General features: G+C 34.5%; 1 protein-coding gene across 1 annotated transcript; it reads left to right on the top strand.

Annotated features, from left to right (window-relative positions):
* The first annotated feature begins 5,608 nt into the window (after positions 1–5,608).
* On the top strand, positions 5,609–6,454 carry LOC128998016 (uncharacterized). The gene has a single exon (XM_054423947.1). It carries the CDS (start codon positions 5,609–5,611, stop codon positions 6,452–6,454), a length of 846 nt encoding a protein of 281 aa, XP_054279922.1.
* The last annotated feature ends 16,810 nt before the right edge of the window (positions 6,455–23,264 follow it).

Below are 23,264 nucleotides of genomic sequence, written 5' to 3'. Positions count from 1 at the left end.
TGGAGTCATTGGGAGAATCTCCATTCGAGGCCTCTCTGTTTTGGCGATTTTTTGTAATTCTTGTAATGGCTCTATTAAAGGTTGGAATGTTTGGAACCTCTCTTCAGCCTCTAGAAACTTGCCACGTTTTAAAGCTCTATATTTCTCTCGTATTTGATTTGCAGAGTCAACCAATTCTTGTTGAATGTTTTTCATCTTTTATTTACATTTTATTTATCTCATTTGACAAAGGATTGTACTCAAACACTTTATCGTGTATTATCAAACAATATGCAGATGTATTTGCTGGTACATTTTCTGCAGTTTCAATCTCTAATTTAATATCAACAATTCCTTCCTTCACTGTTTCATTCTGTCTAGAACAGTCTATTACAATTAGTGGATATTTCCTTCATAAACTCAGCCCTACTAATCATAGGATCTGGGATAGTATTATAGTAAGTCACTCTAAACCTCATAAACATCTCATAAGCTTTAGAGACATCTCCATTTTCAAAGTCAAGATTTAAATCACTATAAGGATAATATTCAGAGTTTAGAAATACTTTGAAATTTTTTAACTTACAGTGATCAAATTCATCAGTTCTTTTTCCTGCACTATTATCCCTAGCTGTTTGGAAACCAAATATAATATACCTAGGCTTCTCCAAACTTGAAGATGTCTTTACTGACCATGTATGTCTTGTAGTATTGGGATATGATGGAAGTTCATGCAACTCTAAACTTCTAAATGCAATTTGTAAATTTTTATTTTGCAATAACATCTTTTGTAATTGTAACTTCTCTCCATCTGATGGTATCACATGTGGCATTACCCATTGAATTGAGTTAAGTGTAATTTTAGGAATCTTATCAGCAGTGCCACTGGCTGGAGCACTAGTGGTTGTTAATATACAATTCAAATCATTTTTGGATCTTTTCAACACCAATTCTTGTTTGACATTTACTAATCTATTATACTAGGTGAAACCCGTCGAAATCGACGGTTACTTTCAAGGCTTACGTTAATTCATCTAACTGCGATTAATTGGGTGAAATACACATATTTTGAGCATTTAGCATTGTTTAAAGAGTAATAAGTGTAAAAACAATAATGATATTAGTTGCGTTAGTTGCCAAATATGGTTGATCATTCAATGAATAAAATGTTCCCCATACCGTACGTCATTGGAGTTATTGTTAGTATGTTATCTGGTATCACTTCTTTTAGAAGAACCTTTAAATAGTATTAAAATCGTATTGGTGGATCTTTTGCAGTTAAACACTTCCGTGATTTCATCAGTGTAATATGATTTTATTAGAAAAGAAAATATTTTTTGGGAAGACATATTCTAATTTCAAAGGGAGGTATATCCGTTACAGTGTAAGTTTGATTTTCCTTCGCCACGTCGCGTCAGTTCATAACGTACTTCTATGCCAATGAATGAACCCTCTAGCATACTTTTGAGAAATTTATTTTGGGGTTACTGTTGAAGCTGGAATTCCTTAACATGGGGAATGACAGTTAGTTGTCTCAGCCTTATCAATAACATAAAGTTGTCAATATAATCTCTCTATGGAATGTTAGGTGTAGTGGAATACTTGAAGTGAAGTTGGATTTTATTCTTGAACTGTCAGGGGCCTCCTAGTTCATACGGCCTTGCGGCTTCATTGGCAACAAATAATGCAAATGACATAGCAATGGGACATTTCCTAAAAGCAAAAATACTGTAAATTGGCTGTTACGTATATATTGACGTTTACATATTGTTAATCAACGTACCTATCTTATAAAGTATTATGTGATTGATGTGTTATTATCAATTTCCTAGATCTAACAATTTCCATCCAAAACAACAAACATTCTTTTAACATATTCAGAAAACCCACAACTACAGACATAATAATTCCAAAAAATTCGAATCATCCATGGACACACAAAATTGCAACTTTTCATTCATTAATACACAGATTAGTCAATGTTCCTTTAAATAAAGAAAATTACAAGAAAGAAGTCGACACTATAAAATATCTAGCTGAAAAAAATGGATATAGAAGCAAAATGATCGATAATATGATCAAGAAGAAAATTAAGAAAAGAAATGAATTAAAATCAAACTTAGAAAACAATTCAAAACACAAAGAAGAAAAGAAATTCATGTGCGTCCCATACAACAACAATTTTAACAAAGCAATCAGGAAAACATTCAAACATACCCCAGTAAAATTAAGCTACAGAACAAAAAATAACATTTTTAAAATAATACACAATAAAACCAACAATCCTATAACAAACAATACAGCAAATATTTAAAATGCATCTGGTATATATACAAAATTAAATGTTCTGACTGTGACAACTACTACATTGGACAAACCTATCGAAATTTTAAAGTTAGATTCAACGAACATATACAGGCATACAAATCGAAGAACAAAACATCAATGAAATCAAATTTTGCAGATCATTTACTAAAATCCAAACATAAGTTTACTAAGATCGAAGAAAACTTAACAATATTAGAAATTGAAAAAGACAGAGAAAAATTGAATGTAAAAGAAGAAATTAATATTTATATGAACTACAAAAATAACAAATCAAATATTTTAAATACAATGATTCCAAAATTGAATAATCCAATATATGAAACAATAGCAAAATTGAGAAAATATTAATGAAAATAAGTACAACACATCATATAGTATATAAATTAATCAATGAAGACAAAATTTTGTTACAAGTTAGATAAGTTTTATAATATATGTTATTTATTTATTTACATATCTTATTTTGATTTTTGTTTACTTTGAAAATGGCCTTAGAGCCGAAACTATAGTCAGTAAATATTTTAATAAATAATTTTACTTGGGTACTAAGTTTTTTAATGTTTAATCTTTATTTATATATAGTAGCCCTATTTTTCTATTTTTCACATATAAATATATATATATATATATATATATATATATATGAATTTGAACGGATGGTGTTTTTGGTCTCTAGGGACCTCAAAACGAAAAAAAAAAATCGGTCCCGCGTCCAGGTCTTACCATGAGTACTACGGTAATAGCTTATTCCCTATATGGGAAATTCGCTAAAAACAGCTGTTTATAAAAAGAAACTCATTAGCTTTTTGAGAGTAAATAAATATTAATGTTTAAAATATTCAGTAGGTTAAGACCAAGTTAAACAGTTAATCAGTTTTGTTGGATGAACGGAAAATGCCTGAAGTTCAAAGAAGAAATATTGAAAACGGGAGGAAGAGACAATTAATAATAAGGTATCTTACGCGTATAAGGAGAGTAGAAAAAGAGAGGCCTGGTCCAACACACACATCCATATACACATTCACTTGGTGAGATGAATAATATTTGCCAGTTCTGCTATGCAATTTACTTTGGAAGTCAAAAAATATACAAAGCACATAGTGTTGTCACGGTGGTAAAATAAACTTACCTAATGTCAGATCAAATGAATGTAGGCAAGAAATTCTTATGACACTGACAGTTCGAGATATTTCAAAACATTTAGTAGAAACCATGATAATGCCTTGAGTTGATAAGTTCAAGTAGTAAGATTAGGCCTATACCAAATCTTGGCGGACCTTATGTTTTTATTGTAAACTTTTGTATTAGGTACTCGCTCTACTTTAATTGAGGAAAAATACAAATGGATTGTTTACTTCTAGGTTATGTTGCCAGTTCCTTGGACAAACTTATACAACGTTTTTTGACTGAATTTTAGTGGCAATATTAGACATAAGTGAAGGAAATAGTGTTTATGTATTCAACGACCGAGTAGTTACAGTCGTTTATTTTTATGATTCAGGAGAGGCAAATAATATACGCCGTTCAAAAAGTGAAAATGAAAATTGCTATCCAAATCTTATAGCTACAAGAGTTATCCAACCTATTTCGACAAATGAATCCATACTTTCAAAACTTTGGGACAGGTATTAAGAGAAACCCCACTGAACAACGTGGATGAGAAAGTTCTGATGCGGAGCATATACTGTGACTAACACACAACACGTTAAAATACGTTAACAAACTATCAATGGTGTTGCTGCTTTAGCCTATTCAAAGCAGATTATGGCTTTCCAGTTGATAACCCAGAGTTTGGGGGTAAAAAATTGAGCACTTTAAATGGTTGATATCACTCCACTTTTCAGGATTATCTACGGAGAAAATTCGTTTGATTAGGGGGATGTCTAGGCAACAGTTTTCTTCAATTCTCTCTCAATGCTGGAAAAACTTTGTTGCAAAATGTTAGCTCGAATTGAAGCAGATCGTTAAGCATTAATTAGAAGTTATCAGTTAAAACTGAGAGCAGAAATATAGTAATAGCAAAACGGGAGTGCCGATGGAGACCAGGTCAAGTCCCTTCACACGCACGCACCCCCACACTCACGGGCGCAAGGGACAGGGTTGGCCGATGAATAGTTGGGGTGGCCCGGCCTTTAAATCCCATTAGCTACGCCTCACCGAATACTCTACTTAATAGCCGAAATTTAATAAATAATTATTATTTACCAAAATACTTGATACTGTATTGTTTGTTATCATAATACAAACAATTGTGTGTTTGTCCCATGTTAATCGGTCGACTTTAAGGGTTGTAATAAACCATTATTATTATTTTAATGTAACAAATTATATTACAAAATTAATTTGGTTTTTATGTTAGCAAACCACAAGCACCGATGGAAGCCGGGTCAAGTGCCGTGACAAACACGCACCCCCACACTCGCAGGCGCAAGGGATTAGGTCCACGCTTCCTTTGACCCCTATGAGTAACTGACCTAGTGTCAATAGCAAAGTACTGGCTAATATGATTCATAAGTGTGAGTCAGAGAATTTTGCGTTTAAGCTAACGGGTTGTTCGAGTGTTGTCATATCAATAGCAACTTGGTATTCGGAGTGTGCAGCAATGTGAGTGCGGTCAATCGGTTTCAGCAGCCCGTTTTTCATTTGCATATATGTGTTTTTTTTACTAATTATAGTTGTATGCGTTTAGTGTGTATGCTTAGAAAATATGTCTTCTGCGAAAAAACGCCAAGTGATTCATTCGCAGGCAAGGACAATCATATCGAGAGTTATTAATTATTTTGAAAGTGAGAAAATAAACAAAGGACCGTTACTTGACGTTAAAAAGGTGTTGCAACGAACTGCAGACGTATGCGGCATTTCATTGAAAACTGTTGGAAATATTAAAGCACTAGTGCGTGAGGTTACGAAAACTGCTGCAGCTGATAATTTAGATTTAACGGATGATGGAATGGATGTTGTGGAGGACCAAATTCCAGATCAACTCCCCATTTCTACCAACGTTGTTCTGCGTACTCCAAGAAAAGGATCACATATGAAAAAAAGAAGAGTGACGGGTTTGGATGAGTTTGACATGGCAGCAGTGCGTCGTCACATTATGGCATATTAAGATAAAAAAGAAGTACCGACTTTGTCGAGGTTAATACAGTCCTTAAAGAACGCCGACTTATTTCATGGAAGTTACGGCTCGCTGCGAACTCTTTTAAAGCAACTTGGTTTTAGATATAAAAAGTTTGAAAAAAGGAAGATTTTGATCGAAAAACCATCAATCGTTTTGTTGAGGTGTCGTTTCCTACGCAAAATGAAAAGTGTGGACCTTTCAAAAACATATTTCCTGGACGAAACGTGGGTGAATCAGAATGAAAGCAAAGATAAAGGTTGGACGGACGACTCAGTGAAATGCACCCTTGCTTCCCCCTTGGGCAAAGGTAAACGCCTGATTGTTTGTCATGCAGGAGGTTCCAGTGGATGGATTAAAGCACCGCCTCTACTATTTCAATCAAAGAAGACAGGTGATTATCACGAGGATATGAACAGTACTGTGTTTGAAAAGTGGTTTTTTAGCACCTCAATTCCAGTTCTTCCTCGTGGTGCTACAATAGTGATGGACAATGCGTCGTATCACTCGAGAATAAAGGAGAAGACGCCGACTTCATCGTCGACGAAAGCTGTGATGATAGAGTGGCTGGAAAAGCGAGGAATTCCCTTCGCAAAAGACTTGAAACGGCCTGAACTGTACCAGCTTGTACGTCTCAACAAGCCTCCAGTGCCTACCTACGTGATTGACGACAAGGCTGCTGAAATGGGATTTCAAGTTATACGTCTCCCCCCATATCACTGTCAATATAATCCTATTGAGATGGTATGGGCACATCTAAAAAGAATTGTCAGGGATAGAAATACTTCTTTCAAAATACAAGATGTTCAGGAATTATTCTACGAAGCCACGAGCACCGTGACACCAGGAATGTGGAAAAAGTATGTGGACCATGTCGAAGGTGTATTGGACGAAGATTGGAAGAAGGAAAGACTTGACCAAAATTGTGTGCAGCAGTTTCTTATAAACTTAATTCCTGGAGAAAGTGATGAGGACAGTGACGAAGACAGTGATAGTGAAGAAGACGATTTGGGCGTCACTCCACTGTAAGTTTTCCTGTATAAGATAACTCATAATGTATATAGTTTGACAATATGTGAATATTAATTTTTTCTAAATTATAATATTCATTTTCTGACATCGACGTTGGTTTGAAATACTTAAATCTGTATTTTTTGGACAAATTTTCATTTAATTTCTTCACACGTTTTAATCTTATTTATATTGATCATTGTTGTTGTTAATTCATTTGTCCTATTTATTAATTTTTTTTAAGTGTTACACGTCCTATTAACGACCGATGTAGTATGACACATTTATTTGATGACGGTTAGTATTTTATGTATTTTAATTTAAATTATGTAAATAAATAACATTGTTAAATTGTTGTTAAATCATGAACCATAAAAATAGCATTAATTTAATTCAATTCTGTTAAATTATTTTCGGGCATTGGACGAATCTTAGTTCACGTTTAATGTGGATATATTTTACTCTTATTTTTGTTGACTAAAATTTGTCCTGTTTATTTATTGTTATTTGTGTTACACGTGCTTTTAACGCCGGTTGTAGTCTAAAACATTGATTTTATGATAGTTAATAATGCATTTTACTGTAAATTATGTAAATATAATATTATTTCTATTTGAAAATTATTAATAATCCATAGTTATATCATTTGTTTTGTTCAGTAGTTTTTATCGGGCATCCAATATTGTTTAAACAATTTAATAATATCTTTCCTATGACTCATTTTAATTTATTCTGTTTATTTGTCTTTCAAAAAAGTGTAAAATATCTTTTGTAACTTTCGATATAGTTAGAAATATTTATTTCATGACATTCTGGTATTAGTTATGTATTTGAAAATAAAACATGCTATGTAAATATTATAAGTAAATTTTATTTGTAAATTTTTTTAGTGTATATTTTAATGAATAAAAAATTAAATTTTTTTAAATTTACACGAAGTTTGAGTTTTTATACCTGGAATGCTTGTAGATTAAGGACGTTATCAAGTTTTTATTAAAAGTGATTTAATAATAGGCCCTATGAATGGTAAATATACAGTTATCTATACGTTATTTGGTATGATTTTTCATGTTATAATGCGAGGAATTCAAAAATAATAAACATATCAAAATAAAATTACAAATAACAATATTTTTATTTTTATTGGTTAAGAACAATAGAATATTTGGAGAGGCGGAAATACGGACGGTCCTAATCCCCTGCGCTTGTAAGTGTGAGGCCTGCGTGTGTGTGAGTGAAACTACCTGGTCTCCATCGGCACTCCCGTTTTGCTAATACTATAATGTAGGTGAACCTTGACGACGCAAATAGAGATATTTAAAATTAGTTTCTAACAAGTGTTTAAACAACTCTAAGATGTAACTAGAATTAACTTACTCAAATATTTAAGCATAATGTTTTCCTCGGCGTTATGTTTCATACTATGCGGTTCATTGAGCCGCACAGGTTCTCTAGTTTCCTAATATTATTCAAACAAGATGACTTAAATTTAAAACATGTATATCACAATCATGTTGGTAATGACTTTTCATTTGAACAATTTAAAAATCTCTGTCATCAATGTTGGGATAAAACTAAATATGGCTTTTTCGTAATAGACAAAGAAAGGTCAAAGAATAATGGCAAATATAGATTTATGTTTGATCAATTTATAATGACCAAGCGCAAGAGTATTGATGCCATCTTCCAGAATAAACCTCTTGTCATCGTCAAAGGATAGTACTTTCTTGTTCATGGTCAAGGTTTGAAGATGATGATTTGTAGATTTAATTCTTGTCACATTCTCATAGTAATTTTGTCCAGTTATAAGACAGTTCAAATAATGTTGATGTCTGAGGAGATGTTTAACAAAGGCATTATCAGCTCCCTTAGCTTTTTTGACCTCTAAAGCTTGCTTGTCTTCTTCATATAACCATTTTTTAGGAATATAAGAATATAACTTTGGTCTTAAACCACAATATTCATACATAATATGACCATCTAATTTGTCTTTAAACTTGCCAGTAACTTTTTTATTTTCATCAGAGTATAAGAAATGGTCTTTACTATATCCAGAGGTATCAAAATAGTGCAAGTCACATTCTATTTCCTTGTAAAAGTCCTCTGTAACTATAGAATACATTAAAGAATCTGTATCTGTCATAAGAAATCTTTTGTTCTTAAATTTTGACATATAATTATAGTGGACATCATACATTATTACTTTACTAATATCCAAAATGGTCATTCCCAAATATATAGGTTTATTAAACTTTACAACTAATTTATTTAAACTAGGTGAAACCCGTCGAAATCGACGGTTACATTCAAGGCTTACGTTAATTTATCTAACAGCGATAAATTGGGTGAAATATACATATTTTGAGCATTTAGCATTGTTTAAAGGGAAATAAGTGTAAAAACAATAATGATTTTAATTGCGTTAGTTGCCAAATTTGGTTGATCATTCAAAGATTAAAATATATCCCATACCGTACGTCATCGAGCTCATCGGAGTTATTATTAGTATGTTATATGATATCTCTTCCTTTGGAAGAACCTTTAAATAGTATTAAAATCGTATTGGTGGGTCTTTTGTAGTTACACACTTCTGTGATTTCATCAGTGTATAATGATTTTATTTTAAAAGAAAATATTTTTTGGGAAGACATATTCTAACTTCAAAGGAAGGTATATCCGTTACAGTGTAAGTTTGATTTTTCCTTCGTCAAGTCGCGTCAGTTCATATCGTACTTCTGTGCCAATGAATGAACCCTCAAGCATAGTTTAGAGAAATAGATTGTGGGGTTACTATTAAAGCTGAAATTCCTTGACATGGGGGATCGGGGATGTCAGTTAGTTGTCTCAGCCTTATCAATAACATAAAGTTGTCAAAATAATCTCTTTAAAGAAATGTTAGGTGTAGTGGAATACTTGAAGTTAAGTTTGCTTTTATTCTTGAACTGTTAGGGTCCTCTTCATTTATATGGTCTTGGCGGCTTCATTGGCAACAAATAATGCAAATGACATAGCAATGGGACATTTCGAAAAAGCAAAAATACTGTAAATTGGCTATTACGTATATATTGACGTTTACATATTGGTAATCAACGTATCTTATAAAGGATTATGTGATCTAGTTTAAAAGGAATATGACCTTTCTGTCATGACAGTAGCTGCTTAAATAGTATTTTCTCTTTGTGCTATATTTTACAGCCAAAATGTCGTGTTATTTTCAATAATGTTACCAAACCAGTGCGCCAAAGTCCGTAATATAGGCAGGTGCAAATAATTTGTCAAGATGGGTACCATTTTAGGCAAGGTGATTTTAGGGCATGTTTGGATTTTATTAGACACGATAAGAGCAGATATTTCTACATAAATATTTGATATGTGTAGAATAATATGATAAAATGTAGGCAAAAGTGGTTAAAAAGGCAGACACCAACCCGTACAATAGATATATGAAAGTTCAATAAGAAATAATTTAAGAATTGCTGTGATTAGCTAGGATAATTTTGAATTAAAATGGGGACCTTCGCAAATACATCATTATGAAAAAAGGATTTTCGACTGATTTCGTAATGGAACGTTATATTGCAAAACATGACATGATGAAGAGGAAAATTAATTTTAAAATTAGAAAATAACATTGCAAATACTTATTTGGTACAATTCAGTAACTCCCAATAAATAATGTGAAATACAATTTAAAAATGAACAGCTGTTTTATTAATAAGTATTATTCACATGGCCAAAATGTAAACAACTCTGTGGAAGGATCTTTAAAGGCTTCTGGGGCAGAGCCCTAAAGGATTTTGCGTAGTTTTTCTTTTGATAACTCATGTACAGACCAAGACCTTTCTTTGAACACCACTACCAAGTGTCTACGCCCAGCCGTTCTTTCAAATTAGTGGGGACAAATTTTCCAATTAAATATTTAAATTCCCCCATGTTAATCTTATGGGAGAAAATCCAACTTTTATGGCCTGTGGGGCAAAGCCCGAGGATTTTTATTACAGGAATTGCTGAAAGAGGGCGTCTACACAAAAAATACTTTATTTTGACGCATCGTTTGTAAAAATCCGTCCATTATTAACGGAGGAGTAGTGTTTTGTAGAAATCGCCTTCACGTATTATATATAAGGATATATAGCATGTAAATTGTTATCGAACTTTTTGCTACAGTCAAACCTTGGATTATTGACATATTTTGTTAATAGTGACTCATCCTTGAGATATATATCACGAAACTTGCGTTGGTTCATAATTGTTCGACCAAAGAGACTATTATTTAACAATTTGTAAAAGTCTTTTTCAAAATCATTTTTAGCACATTTGCGTTTTTCAATATTAAAATTAATATAGGGTGCAAGCCATTTTGATTGTCTAAATTTTAAAATTCTATGATATTTTGTAGCAACCAAACCCAATTCCTAATATTTTTGTAATGCTTTATAATGTAAAATATATTTAGTTTTGTCATTTAAATTAGGTATTAATTTGCCATTCATTTTCTCAGGTGCTAATGGATAGTCATTATGTAAATCATGTAAGCTTTTATCATATTTTAAATCAACTTCTAAAATATATCCAAACTCATCATTTTGATTGTTTTTGTAGTCTATCTCATTCGTCCAACGAAATCCATCCACGGGTAGTGGCTCACACATAGCTGTGGAGTATAGTGAGTTACAATCTAAATATATTAAATACACACTTTCTTGATTGGGATCATAATGTTTGCCCATATATTTATTATTTCCCCATATATTATTTGCCCATATATATATTATTTGTTGTGTGCGACCAGCATTCAGTGGGCAAATCCTCGACTTTGGAAGTAACCTTTCCTGGAGGTGAAAACGGGCAAGTACCCGCAGCTCACGGGGACACTCAAGGGCAACGTAACTTTCCGCAGTGTGAGGGCAACGGTTTGTAGGTACTTATGCAAACCAATCCCTGTCTCTGAGCACGGACGGTATGGTTATCTTGAGTGTGGGGGGTTCTTCCCGGAACCTCAATTGAGTCAAGGGTGTCGCCACCTCTGGTGGATAGGTTCATCCGGGTGGGTCCCACTTCTATACCTGCCTCCTTTTGGGAAACCCTGATGGCCTGGCAGTGATGTTGGGTCTGACGGGCAAACGAAGTAGATCGGGTGCTGGGTCCGAGCCCGCCAGGGGTATCTGGGGATCTATCGCTCTGGTTATCTCTGGTTTCCCAGCAATGGGTAAGGCCTCGATCGGGCAGCGGTGTAAATGGGAGGTTGGGGTTCCCCCGTCAGCGTGCTGACGGTCCCCTTCCTCCTGGCTATTGATGGCGGGTTCTGCCTGTCAGGGATTAGATAGGTCCCGAGTGTTGCTTGCACTAAATGCGTCGGGGCGCTCTACCATGGACCTCTAGGTCTCGACCTAGTGGAACCCAGGTGGAGTGACGCTTAAACAAGCAGCCGGAATCCCTGGTTAGGATTGAGGGGCAACCCTCCTTCCGAAGGGTCTGCTTCGGCAGCCGGCGAGCCTGATGACCTTAAGTCATCCACCCATGATGTGCTAAAGGTTAATGCGTAAGCTTCGGCCTACATCATGGGGCCCGGGTATGTCCTAAAGGATAGGTACCGGGTATGCAGTCAGGGGGCTTCGGCTCTCATGACAAAACGAAATGGAATGGAAATGGAATGGAAATGGAATATATTTATTATTGGCTTTAGCATAACGTGTGGAAATCATACTGACTCCTCCTCTGATTGCACTTTCTATGAACAAATGCATGTCAATATCTTGAAATAATTGTAATTTTATACCAGTCATTCTAAGACAGGCCTCCCATGTTAATCCAGGGAGTGAATACATATGTACGGGGTCAAGTTTGTAATCCTTTAAACACAGGTCTCTAATGTCTTAAACACATCAGCCAGTAGCAATACATCTGTTTTAAGATATAAATCATGATATTCTTGTAAATTATGTATATTAAAATGGGTCCAGACATGTTTTGCATGTTCATATTCGATGGGAGAGATATGTTCTTTAGTTAAAGTACTGTAAAATGTTTCAATTGGGGGTAGAGACTCTGCAAACTTATCTGGTCCTGTCATATATTCATAGGGAAATACGCCTTTGCGTTGTAGTAGTGGATTGTCTATAAATCTAAATGTATTTAAATTGGAAGCTAATTTGTATAATGGAAGGGATAGAAAGTTACAGGAATCTAAAAATACTAAATCATCAACAGAGAATGAAATGTACTTTTCCATATCTTTTGGCTATGCAATTTAATTTACGATTATATTTTCCCAAGTGTTGCATTATTAAATGTCCATCGTAATTTTTCAAGTTATGGAAGAATACTGGTATTTTCTTTGTTACTTTATAGTTTAAATTACAATCATTGTGGGCAGCTCCACGGTATTGGCCATTTGAATGACAATGTTCTCGTACCCTATCAAAATATAGAGGCTTTTCGCAAATATGACAATGTGTTGAGTTTTGGAAAGATGCCTCTTGCTCAGGAGTCATTACAAGGGTAATATATATCGCCATTTGACTTTTAATAAAATCATAAGTCTCAAATAATCTTTCGAAAAACACATCCATAACATTTGCACCTCTATATAACTCTTCAGAAATAATCTTAGAATCTCTCACTACAACAAATGCAAATCCAGATGGAGTATGGTTGTTAGAGTTTATAAAACATACAAAATCTGCATAAATTACAAATGGGGCTTTAAGTTGATATTTATAATTTTTAAATTGTAATGTATCTTGTTTAGACATTTCCACTCGTTGGGCATCAAAGTTTTTACAATATGTTATATGACGTTCTAATTTATCATTAGTGTAAAAATGTTGCAAACACAACTTGCAAAAATACTTCTTGTGGTCTTGTTTTGTAGACCGTAGCATTAACCTATCAAAATCACAAATTAAACAGTAATGTGATTTACGACCTTGTTGTAATCACTGAGCTATAATTCTAACTGGAGGTAGCACTGAATGTCAAAGATGCGTGTCGCCAGCCGCCATGTTTGCGTGAGGTGTGAGTTATAAGGAAGCCATGTGATTGGATAAAAATACTCACTGCTATGCAACCTAGTTATAGAAGCCAAGTTATTGCTATGACAAGAAAACTCGCTGCTATACCAACCTAACAAAATCAGCGACACGCTTTTGACAGACTTCTGCCACGGCAGTGCTACCTCCAGTTATAATTTTAGCTCAGTGGTTGTAATAATAATAGATCTATATGAGTATTACTATTCAGTTTGGTTCTTCTTAATGGATATATAAATTTTCGGTCTTCAGCTCCAAATACATTAACACTTATATTATTTTGACTTTCAAATTTATCTATATCAGATATTTTAACAGGATACTTTATGTTTGTCATATTTAACTGATTTTCATAGGGTGCATATTTCTATACCCTTTCAGAATTTTTAGCATTCCTTGGATGTAAAGCTGCTCAAATTGACCAAAGGAAGAATTTATTATCAACATTCTTTATATTTAAAACTGTATGTTTTGATTGAATACTTTTTGGTGTGGGAATGTATGACTTTGGAGTTAGGGGCTTATACTTGTAAATATGTAACTGCCAATATTTAGTATAGTCATATATCCATCCACTACCTTGGGATTGGTATTTGTGCATGGAAGTGTCAATCTTTAAAAGAGCATTTTCAATTTGAGGTTTTAAATCTCTTTTCTCAATGGTAAGGATAGTAAGGCTTCTAAAATCTTTAATACTTTCTTATGAAATGGCGACCATACAATGTAGGTATTTTAAGCCAAGTATGAATGGAGATGAGTGTAGGATGAGTGGCGCGATCTTGTAGTCTTGTTAGTGACTAAGGCCGACATTCCTTAGACACAGCTGTTAATTAATAGCCCAAACAGCTAATGGCAACTAAGGGACCTACAGTTTATAGTGGAATCCGAACCACATTTTTTCCTTGGTATATACGAATTGGTCTAATTATCAGGATAGTACTGCGGATAGTCGTGATACTCACTAGTGCGGACGTTAATCCACACCAGGGAGTATCCCATCCACAGTGCATACCTATAAATATCCACAATCCGTGACCTCCTAGTAGCTGGATTATAGGACGACGCCACCCGTCCCAGTCTGCAATACATTCTTTCTCATTAACTAATTTTCCGTTTTGATCCGTTGAATATTTTATAAATTTGATTCTCCTTACTAAAGTCCATTTTATCGGTAGAGGACAAAACTGAAGAGTACTTTTAAGTTCAGTTTTAATCGATTCACCGACAAATTTAATCATTGTATATGGACATTTGTTACAAGAATTTACGTGTCTTTTAAAATGACCAACAACATTTCTTTTACAGAAATTAAAAGTCTTATGAGTTTGTAATATATGAGATTTTAGAGCTATGTTACTATCACAGATTAAATCACACAGTTTACATACCTTCATTTGATGCATTACAAAACAAAATCCTAAATCTTAAATAAAAACTCTTTTAAGCAGAATGCTGAGTCTACATTTATACAGAGTTAGTGTTAGTTATATAGAGAAGACTACCTATGAAAAAATTATATAGATATTGAATTTCAGCGAAGTTTTTAAAAAAGAACTTGTACACACTTTTGACTCAAAGTCCCTCGGTGTCTAAATTTGGCCAAGTGTTTAAAAAATAACTTGTTCACACTTTTGACTCAAACTCCCCAGTGATTGAGATTCGGCTAAGTTTTTAAAAAATAACTTGTACACACTTTTGACTCAAACTCCCCCAATGATTCAAATTCGGCTAAGTTTTTAAAAAATAACGTGTATAAACTTTTGACTCAAAGTCCCCCGATGAGTGAAATTCGGCTAAGTTTTTAAAAACGAACTTGTATATATTTTTGACTCACTGAAAAATAGTAATAACAAAATAAGTTACTTTTTTATATAGAGAAGCAGCACACAGTTGACATGTAACTAAAAAAGAATTGGTGGAAATTACATTTTAGACAATTTCAATTAATAAAAAATAATAATTTAAATCATAATTGTAAATTTTAATTTTCAAAACAATTAATTTTATACAATAATATTTGGCAATTGTTATTTTCTAAATCAAAACTAAATTCTAAATCTTAAATAAAAAATACTTTTTAGCAGAATGCTGAGTATACATTTATGCAGAGTGAGTGTTACCTATGTTAAAAGGAACTTGAAAAAATTCTATAGAGATTGAATTTCAGCTAAGTTTTTTTAATTGGACATGTATAAAGTTTTAACTCAAAGTCCCCCAGCGAGTGAAATTCAGCTAAGTTTTTAAAAAATAACTTGTACACACTTTTGACTCAAACTCCCCCAGTGATTGAAATTCGACTAAGTTTTTAAAAATTGACTTGTATAGGCCTACATTTTAACTCAAAGTCCCCCAGTGAGTAAAATCCAGCCAAGTTTTTTTAATTGGACATGTACAAAGTTTTAACTCTAAGTCCCCCAGTGAGTAAAATCCAGCTAAGTTTTTTTAATTGGAGATGTATAAAGTTTTAACTCAAAGTCCCCCAGTGTGTAAAATCCAGCCAAGTTTTTTTAATTGGACATGTACAAAGTTTTAACTCAAAGTCCCCCAGTGAGTGAAATTCAGCTAAGTTTTTAAAAATTGACTTGTATACATTTTAAGTCCCTTAGTACATATTAAAATATACTCTAAGTTTAAAAAATAAACTTATATACATTTTAAGTCCCTTAGTGACTGTTAAAACTACTCTAAGTTTAAAAAAAATAGACATATATACATTTTTTACAAGTTCCTTAGTGACTGAATTCGGCTAAGTTTTTAAAAATGGACTCAGAAAATTAGCTACACTCCTAAGTTAAAAGAAATACAGAGTATGAGTACAAACATCAATTACGCGACCAATTGATCCCATGACCCAACACGCGACAACATATTACAACAGTCTAGCTTAGATGTCAAAGACTTACCAAAACAAGAAGATCCAGGTGGAAGAGTGAGTGATGATACCATAGAATCCCCCCCCCCCTTTTATACCACAAAATTGTCTAAATTAATTTAGAACTTAACAATGGCATTTGAACAAACTGAAATTGAACAATTGAATAATTGAGGTCAATCAATCAAACATATTTGGTAATTGTCTAAACCTGCCCCAGACAGACTGGCGCCAGACAGGCAGAGAATGTTGACAATTGGTTTTGATTGGGGTCATTAGGTTACACTCACAGTCATTTATTTGAGTCGGGCATAGTTTACACATAGCCATAGAGTGTGCAAAGTTCTCGTGCAAACCTCGCATGATTTTGAAAATATACATGGGAATGGATGTGGATTTGAAATGTTAATAGTATTGAACATTCATATAGGCTTGTATTGGACGAGAGCTAAATATAGTCGGTCTTTAAAAAAGTGGCCAAAAAAATGAGCCATATTCCAGACGTGTTTTTCAGTATTAAAAAAGTAGAAAATTGATATAGGGGTGAATAGGTCGAGAGCTGGGTCTTTAAAAAAGTGGCCAAAAAAATGAGCCACTCATTTTTCTCAAAACGCCGAAAGTGAGGTATCTTTGTCCTATTATATCTACTTATACACCCTGAAGTCAGCCCTACCGGTCATCGCCTAGCTCACATCAGCTGGGAAAGGAATTTGTAAATCGATGCTCATGCTACTGTTCAACTCTGTTCACACCAACTGGTCGACTAAGTGTAATGTGAACAGAGTGTCTGCATAGATGAGCACCATGGGTACGGGGTTAATCCCCTTTCTTACACCCCCCTGGTTAAAACGTCAACCTACCACCGGTTGACAATAAAAAAGAAAAAAAACAACTTAAGGAGATACGCGGAAACATCAATCGCGAAGGTGGGAATCGAACGGATATCTTGATGTGCGTTCCGACTCTTCTTCCCCCCTTCCTCCGACGCGACGCGATCTTGAGGATCGGCGCATTTGCTTGTTTCACGACCCTTCCAGCGACGCGGTAGAATGAGCTGGTGGTGTATAGCTCATAGTCGCTCACGTCTTCTTTCGCCCCATCGAGTCTCCTTAAGTTAATTGATTGTCTCATTAGTTTTGAACTAATTAAATATTAGCTGTTTGTTAAGATGTTTTTATTTTTTTAATTATTATTATAAATTATTTTTTGATGTTGAGATTATAAATGATTTATTCTGTGTAACACTTTGTTATATTAATAGTCTTTTTGAGGGGTTTGAGGTTTTGTGATTAGATTCATTTTAATATTGAGTATGTGCAGGGGTGCCCATCCCCCCCAAAGCTCACGTCGCAGAATCCCCCCCAAATTCGTTGTTTAACCCATGCCGGAAGGTCTGGGGGCTAACCCATAGTTATGTTTATAATGCGGGGAGGGAAGGGGTGCCCCCGACACTTCTTTAAATTTATGGGAATTTAAGCATTTGAATCAAACTTTAACCCAATTTAAATGGACAATTTTGATTTAAAACTCTAGTAGCAAACTATTTTTTAGTTTAGTTTTAATTTAAATGAGTTGGATTTTTTACATGCACACAATTTGAATCAAAATTGGCCATGTAGTTTTTTTTTTATTCGATTTTTCATGAATTAATAGGTTTTAAAAGGGAAAATCACAAAAGTTGCAATAACTTTTGAACCATAATTTATACGGCATCTAGAGGGTTTATACAATTTTTGTCATAGTCAAAAAGTATAACATGTTAATTTTTAATCAAAATCGTTCGGGCCAATTCTGAGAAAATTTTATTCATCCTTTATTTTATAGGGTTTTATGGAATATCACTATTAAAAATCCAAAATGAAAAAAAAACATCTGGAGAGACCATGGATTGGTAGGTACCTAAAATACCAAATTTCATCAAAATCTGACTCGGACCATAGGCGTGGTCTGTAGCTCTGTACCATACATACACACATACACACATACAGACAGACAAACACAACACTTCGAAAACCACTTTTTTGGGATCAGGGTTTTTACATAAACAATTCTTTTACCATATTAAATTGTAGGGGAGAAAGTACTTAAAGTTAGGTCAAAAAGTTTGAGATATTTTCTAAATTGCCCTTTAATCCACTTCTGAGTTTGGTCCTTTTTAAATAAGTGTAAAATTTTCAGTCTCAAAAATATTACTAGGCCTAAACTTAATAGTATATTTCGTGCCTAGGGCCAAAAATGAGGTTTTGATGGTTCGAGATAGTTTTTAAGTTCGATACGAAGTCGAGGACTTAAAACGATCGAGAACTGCAAAACCATTTCAGTCCGTGGTACGAATGCTATTATTCACCACACTATACCCTATTACCACTAATTCACCTCAATGATAATGCACTGCACACTGATATAATCAACACAACTACAACTTTAAGGTCATGTGGATAAATAATTTGAGGAATCAGCAAAAATAATAATAAATAGTTGCTAGGCAGCGGTGACAATAAAACAACTCTATTGCAATGCTATGGATACTGATTGTGTATTTAATATGCATTCATGTTTTAAGAAAGTAAGCGGGCAGCTGATTTTGCGGCCCTAGGGATGTAAAAACCTGCACGATCCCCGAATGACGATGACAGCTGGCATGGCCTGCAAAACGTAACTTTCAGCCACCAATTAATGTATCTATATGTAAAACAGTTAAAAACATCATAGTGTGGTAAAATAGTATATTACGTTACTAGTCCTGAATCCCGTGCGAGACGAAGTCGAGTAGTGGTTTTTTTATACGAGTCCGGCCAACACATTTTGGACGAGTGACGTACAATAGTTTACGCCATACTACTAAATCAGTTCAAATCCTTATATATTACCACCAATTAAAGGACTACAAATCACTAGTCATAACCTCTAAGAGAGGTTATGTTTTTGTTATAACCACTCATTGTCACTCAAATACAGTATAATCAGCTGATTGGTGTCCGGCAAAACTCATTACAGTACAGTAGTACTGTATGAAACCCCATTTGATTAAGCTGGCGACAAACAGCTGTTTTCTGGACTAAATCCTTGCATGGGAAGTTCGTCAAAATAGAGTAGTGTGGCGTAAAAAATAATTATATATCTATTCTAAGACTAGTAAAATTTGTTTGAAGCTCTTTCTAGATTCAAGAAAAGACAATAAAAAATACAATTTAATTAATCCAGAATCATGTGTTTCGATTCTTGAAGTTAACGTAAACACATAGCCTATCAAAAGCCTTAATTAAATATTGTCACAGTACTGTATGTCAATTTCTTCCAATGAATAAATGACCCAGGCATAATTATTTGGGAGAGCGAAAATATTATCACAAGCTTTCATGTTGTTGTTCATGTTGTAAAAAAAGCAAAATGATTATCATTATCATAATACTGGTTTTTTATGAATCAAGTTATATATTATAATAAACAAACCTAAAAAACCATCAATAGGTCCTCAAGGCAATGAGACTATTTGAGAATGAGTTCATAATGAAAGGTAAAAACAAACTCAAATTGCAGATACAATTTAATAAGCCAACCACAATCCTTTGACAGCAGTTGGCATGGAGTTGTTCTCACTGTCAAACATGATACGAGTCAGAAAGTGGAAATCCACATAAAAGTATCTATATATTTTATAGCAATTATAAAATGATTTATTAATCAAGATAAAATGTCAAACGGGATGTTGATTGCATAATTACCCCAGTAATAAATTAAGGAGGTCGTAAAAATTATCTGATTAATCTTTTATGTGCTTTTAACCAACCACTGGCTTGAATCCCCCCCAAAATCATAAAATCCCCCCCAAATAAATTTCTGATGTCGCATTTTGCGACATCAAACCCCCCTGTGGACACCCCTGAGTATGTGGATGAAATATGCTGAAATAATGAGTAAGATTGTTAATATTACTATCCAGACTAATAAAATGTGCATAATTACTCTTCTATCATTTAAGTTTGTTTGATTTTACAGTTTTGAAGTTTTGTTTGATGTAAGCTGTTTCAATCATGGGGACGGGATGTATGATGAGATTTAGGGATCGATTGGGTTAATTTAGTTCGATAATTAATTTGGTAAAACGAAGGTGCGACAGAATGATATAGAGTTACGATTTATGAGACTTTATTAAATTATTCCGGTCACGATATGCGTTGGAATTTTCGCGCCAGCTGATAGAGTAGGTTGCCATATGAGAAGGATAGCGGCGAGCACAGCTGGGACGGTGAAATGGGCAGCATCACGGCGTTGGGGTTGAATGGACGGCGGGTGCTGACTATGCGATGAAGATGAAGTAATGTCGTGTTGCGGTGACCTTGTACTTGCTGTTTGCTTCAGGGACTCCAGCTCCGAGACTCCTGACCCCTCCATCTTCTTCATTAGGCCTTCTCATTGGCTGATTACCGATAGGGTGTGTGGCTTATAGGTTAACGATGTTTCTTGGAAGTCAGCCCTACCGGTCATCGCCTAGCTCACATCAGCTGGGAAAGGAATTTGTAAATCGATGCTCATGCTACTGTTCAACTCTGTTCACACCAACTGGTCGACTAAGTGTAATGTAAACAGGAGTGTCTGCATAGATGAGCACCGTGGGTACAGGGTTAATCCCCTTTCTTACAATACATATATATATACATACATAGTTCCTCTTATAGATATAGACTAGCTGTACCCGCGGGCTTTGAACTCGCTTAACTTCATAAGTATTCGCATGGCTCAATCACGTCTTGGTTGAAGTTCGTTCCCTACGCTCACTCACCTTCAGGTTGGAAATCGTTTGCTGCGCTCACTTGTTTTCAGGTTAGCTTGTTCGCTACGCTTACTCGTCTCCAGGTTGATGATCGTTCGCTACGCTCACTCACCTTTTGGTTGCAAATTAGCTGTTGTCATAAATTTAAAAAAGTCATCCCTTTTATTGTTTATAATACTTTGATAAAGGTTTTTAAGTTTTAATATTTAACATTGGAGAATTTAAACGTTGTTAAGTGCACAGGGGTGCTGCGATTGGGGTTTAATATATTTGGACTTATTCAAAAGTAAAATAGTTTTCTGTGCTGCACTCTGTGGAAACACTGTGGCACTATTTCAAATCATGACTATTGCTAATACAGAATGTTGTGATTATTCAAACCTACAAAACAGTTGGTGAAAGTAAACATCTTGGTGCATTACACCTTATATTTATTTGTAAACATTGTAGATAAAAAAGTCTGACATTGGCCCACTTAAAACCCTCTGGAGCAGAGCCCTTTTGACGGATCTGCACCAAACTTTTACAATCTGTCGAGCAGTTTAGGAGCCCATAACGTATATACATATATACACACATACATACATACATAGTACCTATTTTATAGATATAGATATTTAATTATTTCATCCTTACTTTTAGCGTTACTACTGAAGCTTTCCACGAAAAATTGTTTTGTTTGTGTAGGTTACACAAGTTTCTTACAATACGATTTCCAATTTTAATAATAAGTTTCGGTGGTTTCAGGCTTCATTCAAAGCAACATAGAAAGAAGCTCTATCATTTATAGCTGTGGGAAAAGATATATATATAATTATAATATCATGAACACCATTTTCACCAGCTGTAACTTCACAAAAATTTCAGACATTATCATTTTACACATTTATTCCTCATTAGACAATTCCATAACAACGACTGACTTGCTTCTTTGCTAATCGAGTCAGTACCGGTGGCGTATTTCCTGCTTCCACTGTGACGAACAACAAAATATCTGACTCAGATTAACCAATTGCCGAAAATGTGAATCTGAATCGGCATGCACTCTAGACGTACCATAAGGCACTAAAAAACAACACACAAGTGCTTTAAAAAAGTGTATTACGAGTATACAATAGAAAACTTAATAAATGTCATCCATAATATTGATGACATTTAATGCATCACGAATTAAATGTCACTATCGGTGAATTTAAACTGGACTAATGCTGTAGTGATGCACGTATTGCAGGGAAGGGGGAGGGTGAGTCAACGGTGGCGAATGACCACGCACATGCAGATTACTCACCGGACACATGATTCACTCGCGCTCTAAGTAAACTAAGATCTGCAGTGCCGCTGGTTGCGCCCAAAACTGCTCAAGCACACACCATGTTCAGTGGAGACTGATAAACTGAGTCCAATCGAAATTGATTACCACTTACCAACTTTTATATGTATTTACCATCTTGTAAGTCAACAGTATAAGTGTAAATATATTATTACAAGTGTTATTAGACGTATATATTTTTACTTTTTTCAACTGATATACTGTACAGTAATACTGAACTACTGTACACGTTTTGTACTGTGCATTATTAAGTTTACTCAGTACTTGTGATTTACAATTTTTATTGCGTTTTTTTTTTTTACCTACGTGCATCTGCGGATAATCCGCAAAGCAGATAAACCGCCCACGGATAATCGAGAGTTTACTGTATGGATAAAGTATAGTAACAAAAAGTACTAGTACTTCTCAGTACCTAGCAACAGGCCCGTTTTTGACCCTGTTAGCGCCCTAGGCACAACTAATAGTAGCGCCCCTTTGCAATATATACATAAGGGTGTCCACTGACCGGGAAATCCGGGAATCATGCGGAAATTTTATGAACCGGGAATTATGTGTGAATTTTGTATTTCTACCTGGAGTTTTCAAATTACCGTGATCGCGCATGACAGCAGTGACCTCGGGAGACTATAATATGTCTACACTCGGCCGCGAGATATTCAGAATATTGCCACGATTCACGGAAGACGATGATAATGTCCACACGACCGCGCGAAACAGCAAGAATTTTACCGCGATCGTGGAAGACGATGATGATCTCCACACAACTGCGGAACATGATTAACATTTTGCTGCAATCGCGGGAGACGATTACCATGTATACA

Source organism: Macrosteles quadrilineatus, unplaced genomic scaffold, assembly GCF_028750875.1.
Source record: "Macrosteles quadrilineatus isolate MER2022 unplaced genomic scaffold, UCM_ALF_1.0 Scaffold_1__1_contigs__length_201487025, whole genome shotgun sequence".
NCBI classification, from domain to species: Eukaryota; Metazoa; Arthropoda; class Insecta; order Hemiptera; family Cicadellidae; genus Macrosteles; species Macrosteles quadrilineatus.
This window is presented reverse-complemented; position numbering and strand designations above follow the sequence as displayed.

Excerpts from the sequence above, each read along its gene's own strand:
- LOC128998016 (XM_054423947.1), top strand. The coding sequence starts at position 5,609 with ATGAAAAGTGTGGACCTTTCAAAAACATATTTCCTGGACGAAACGTGG.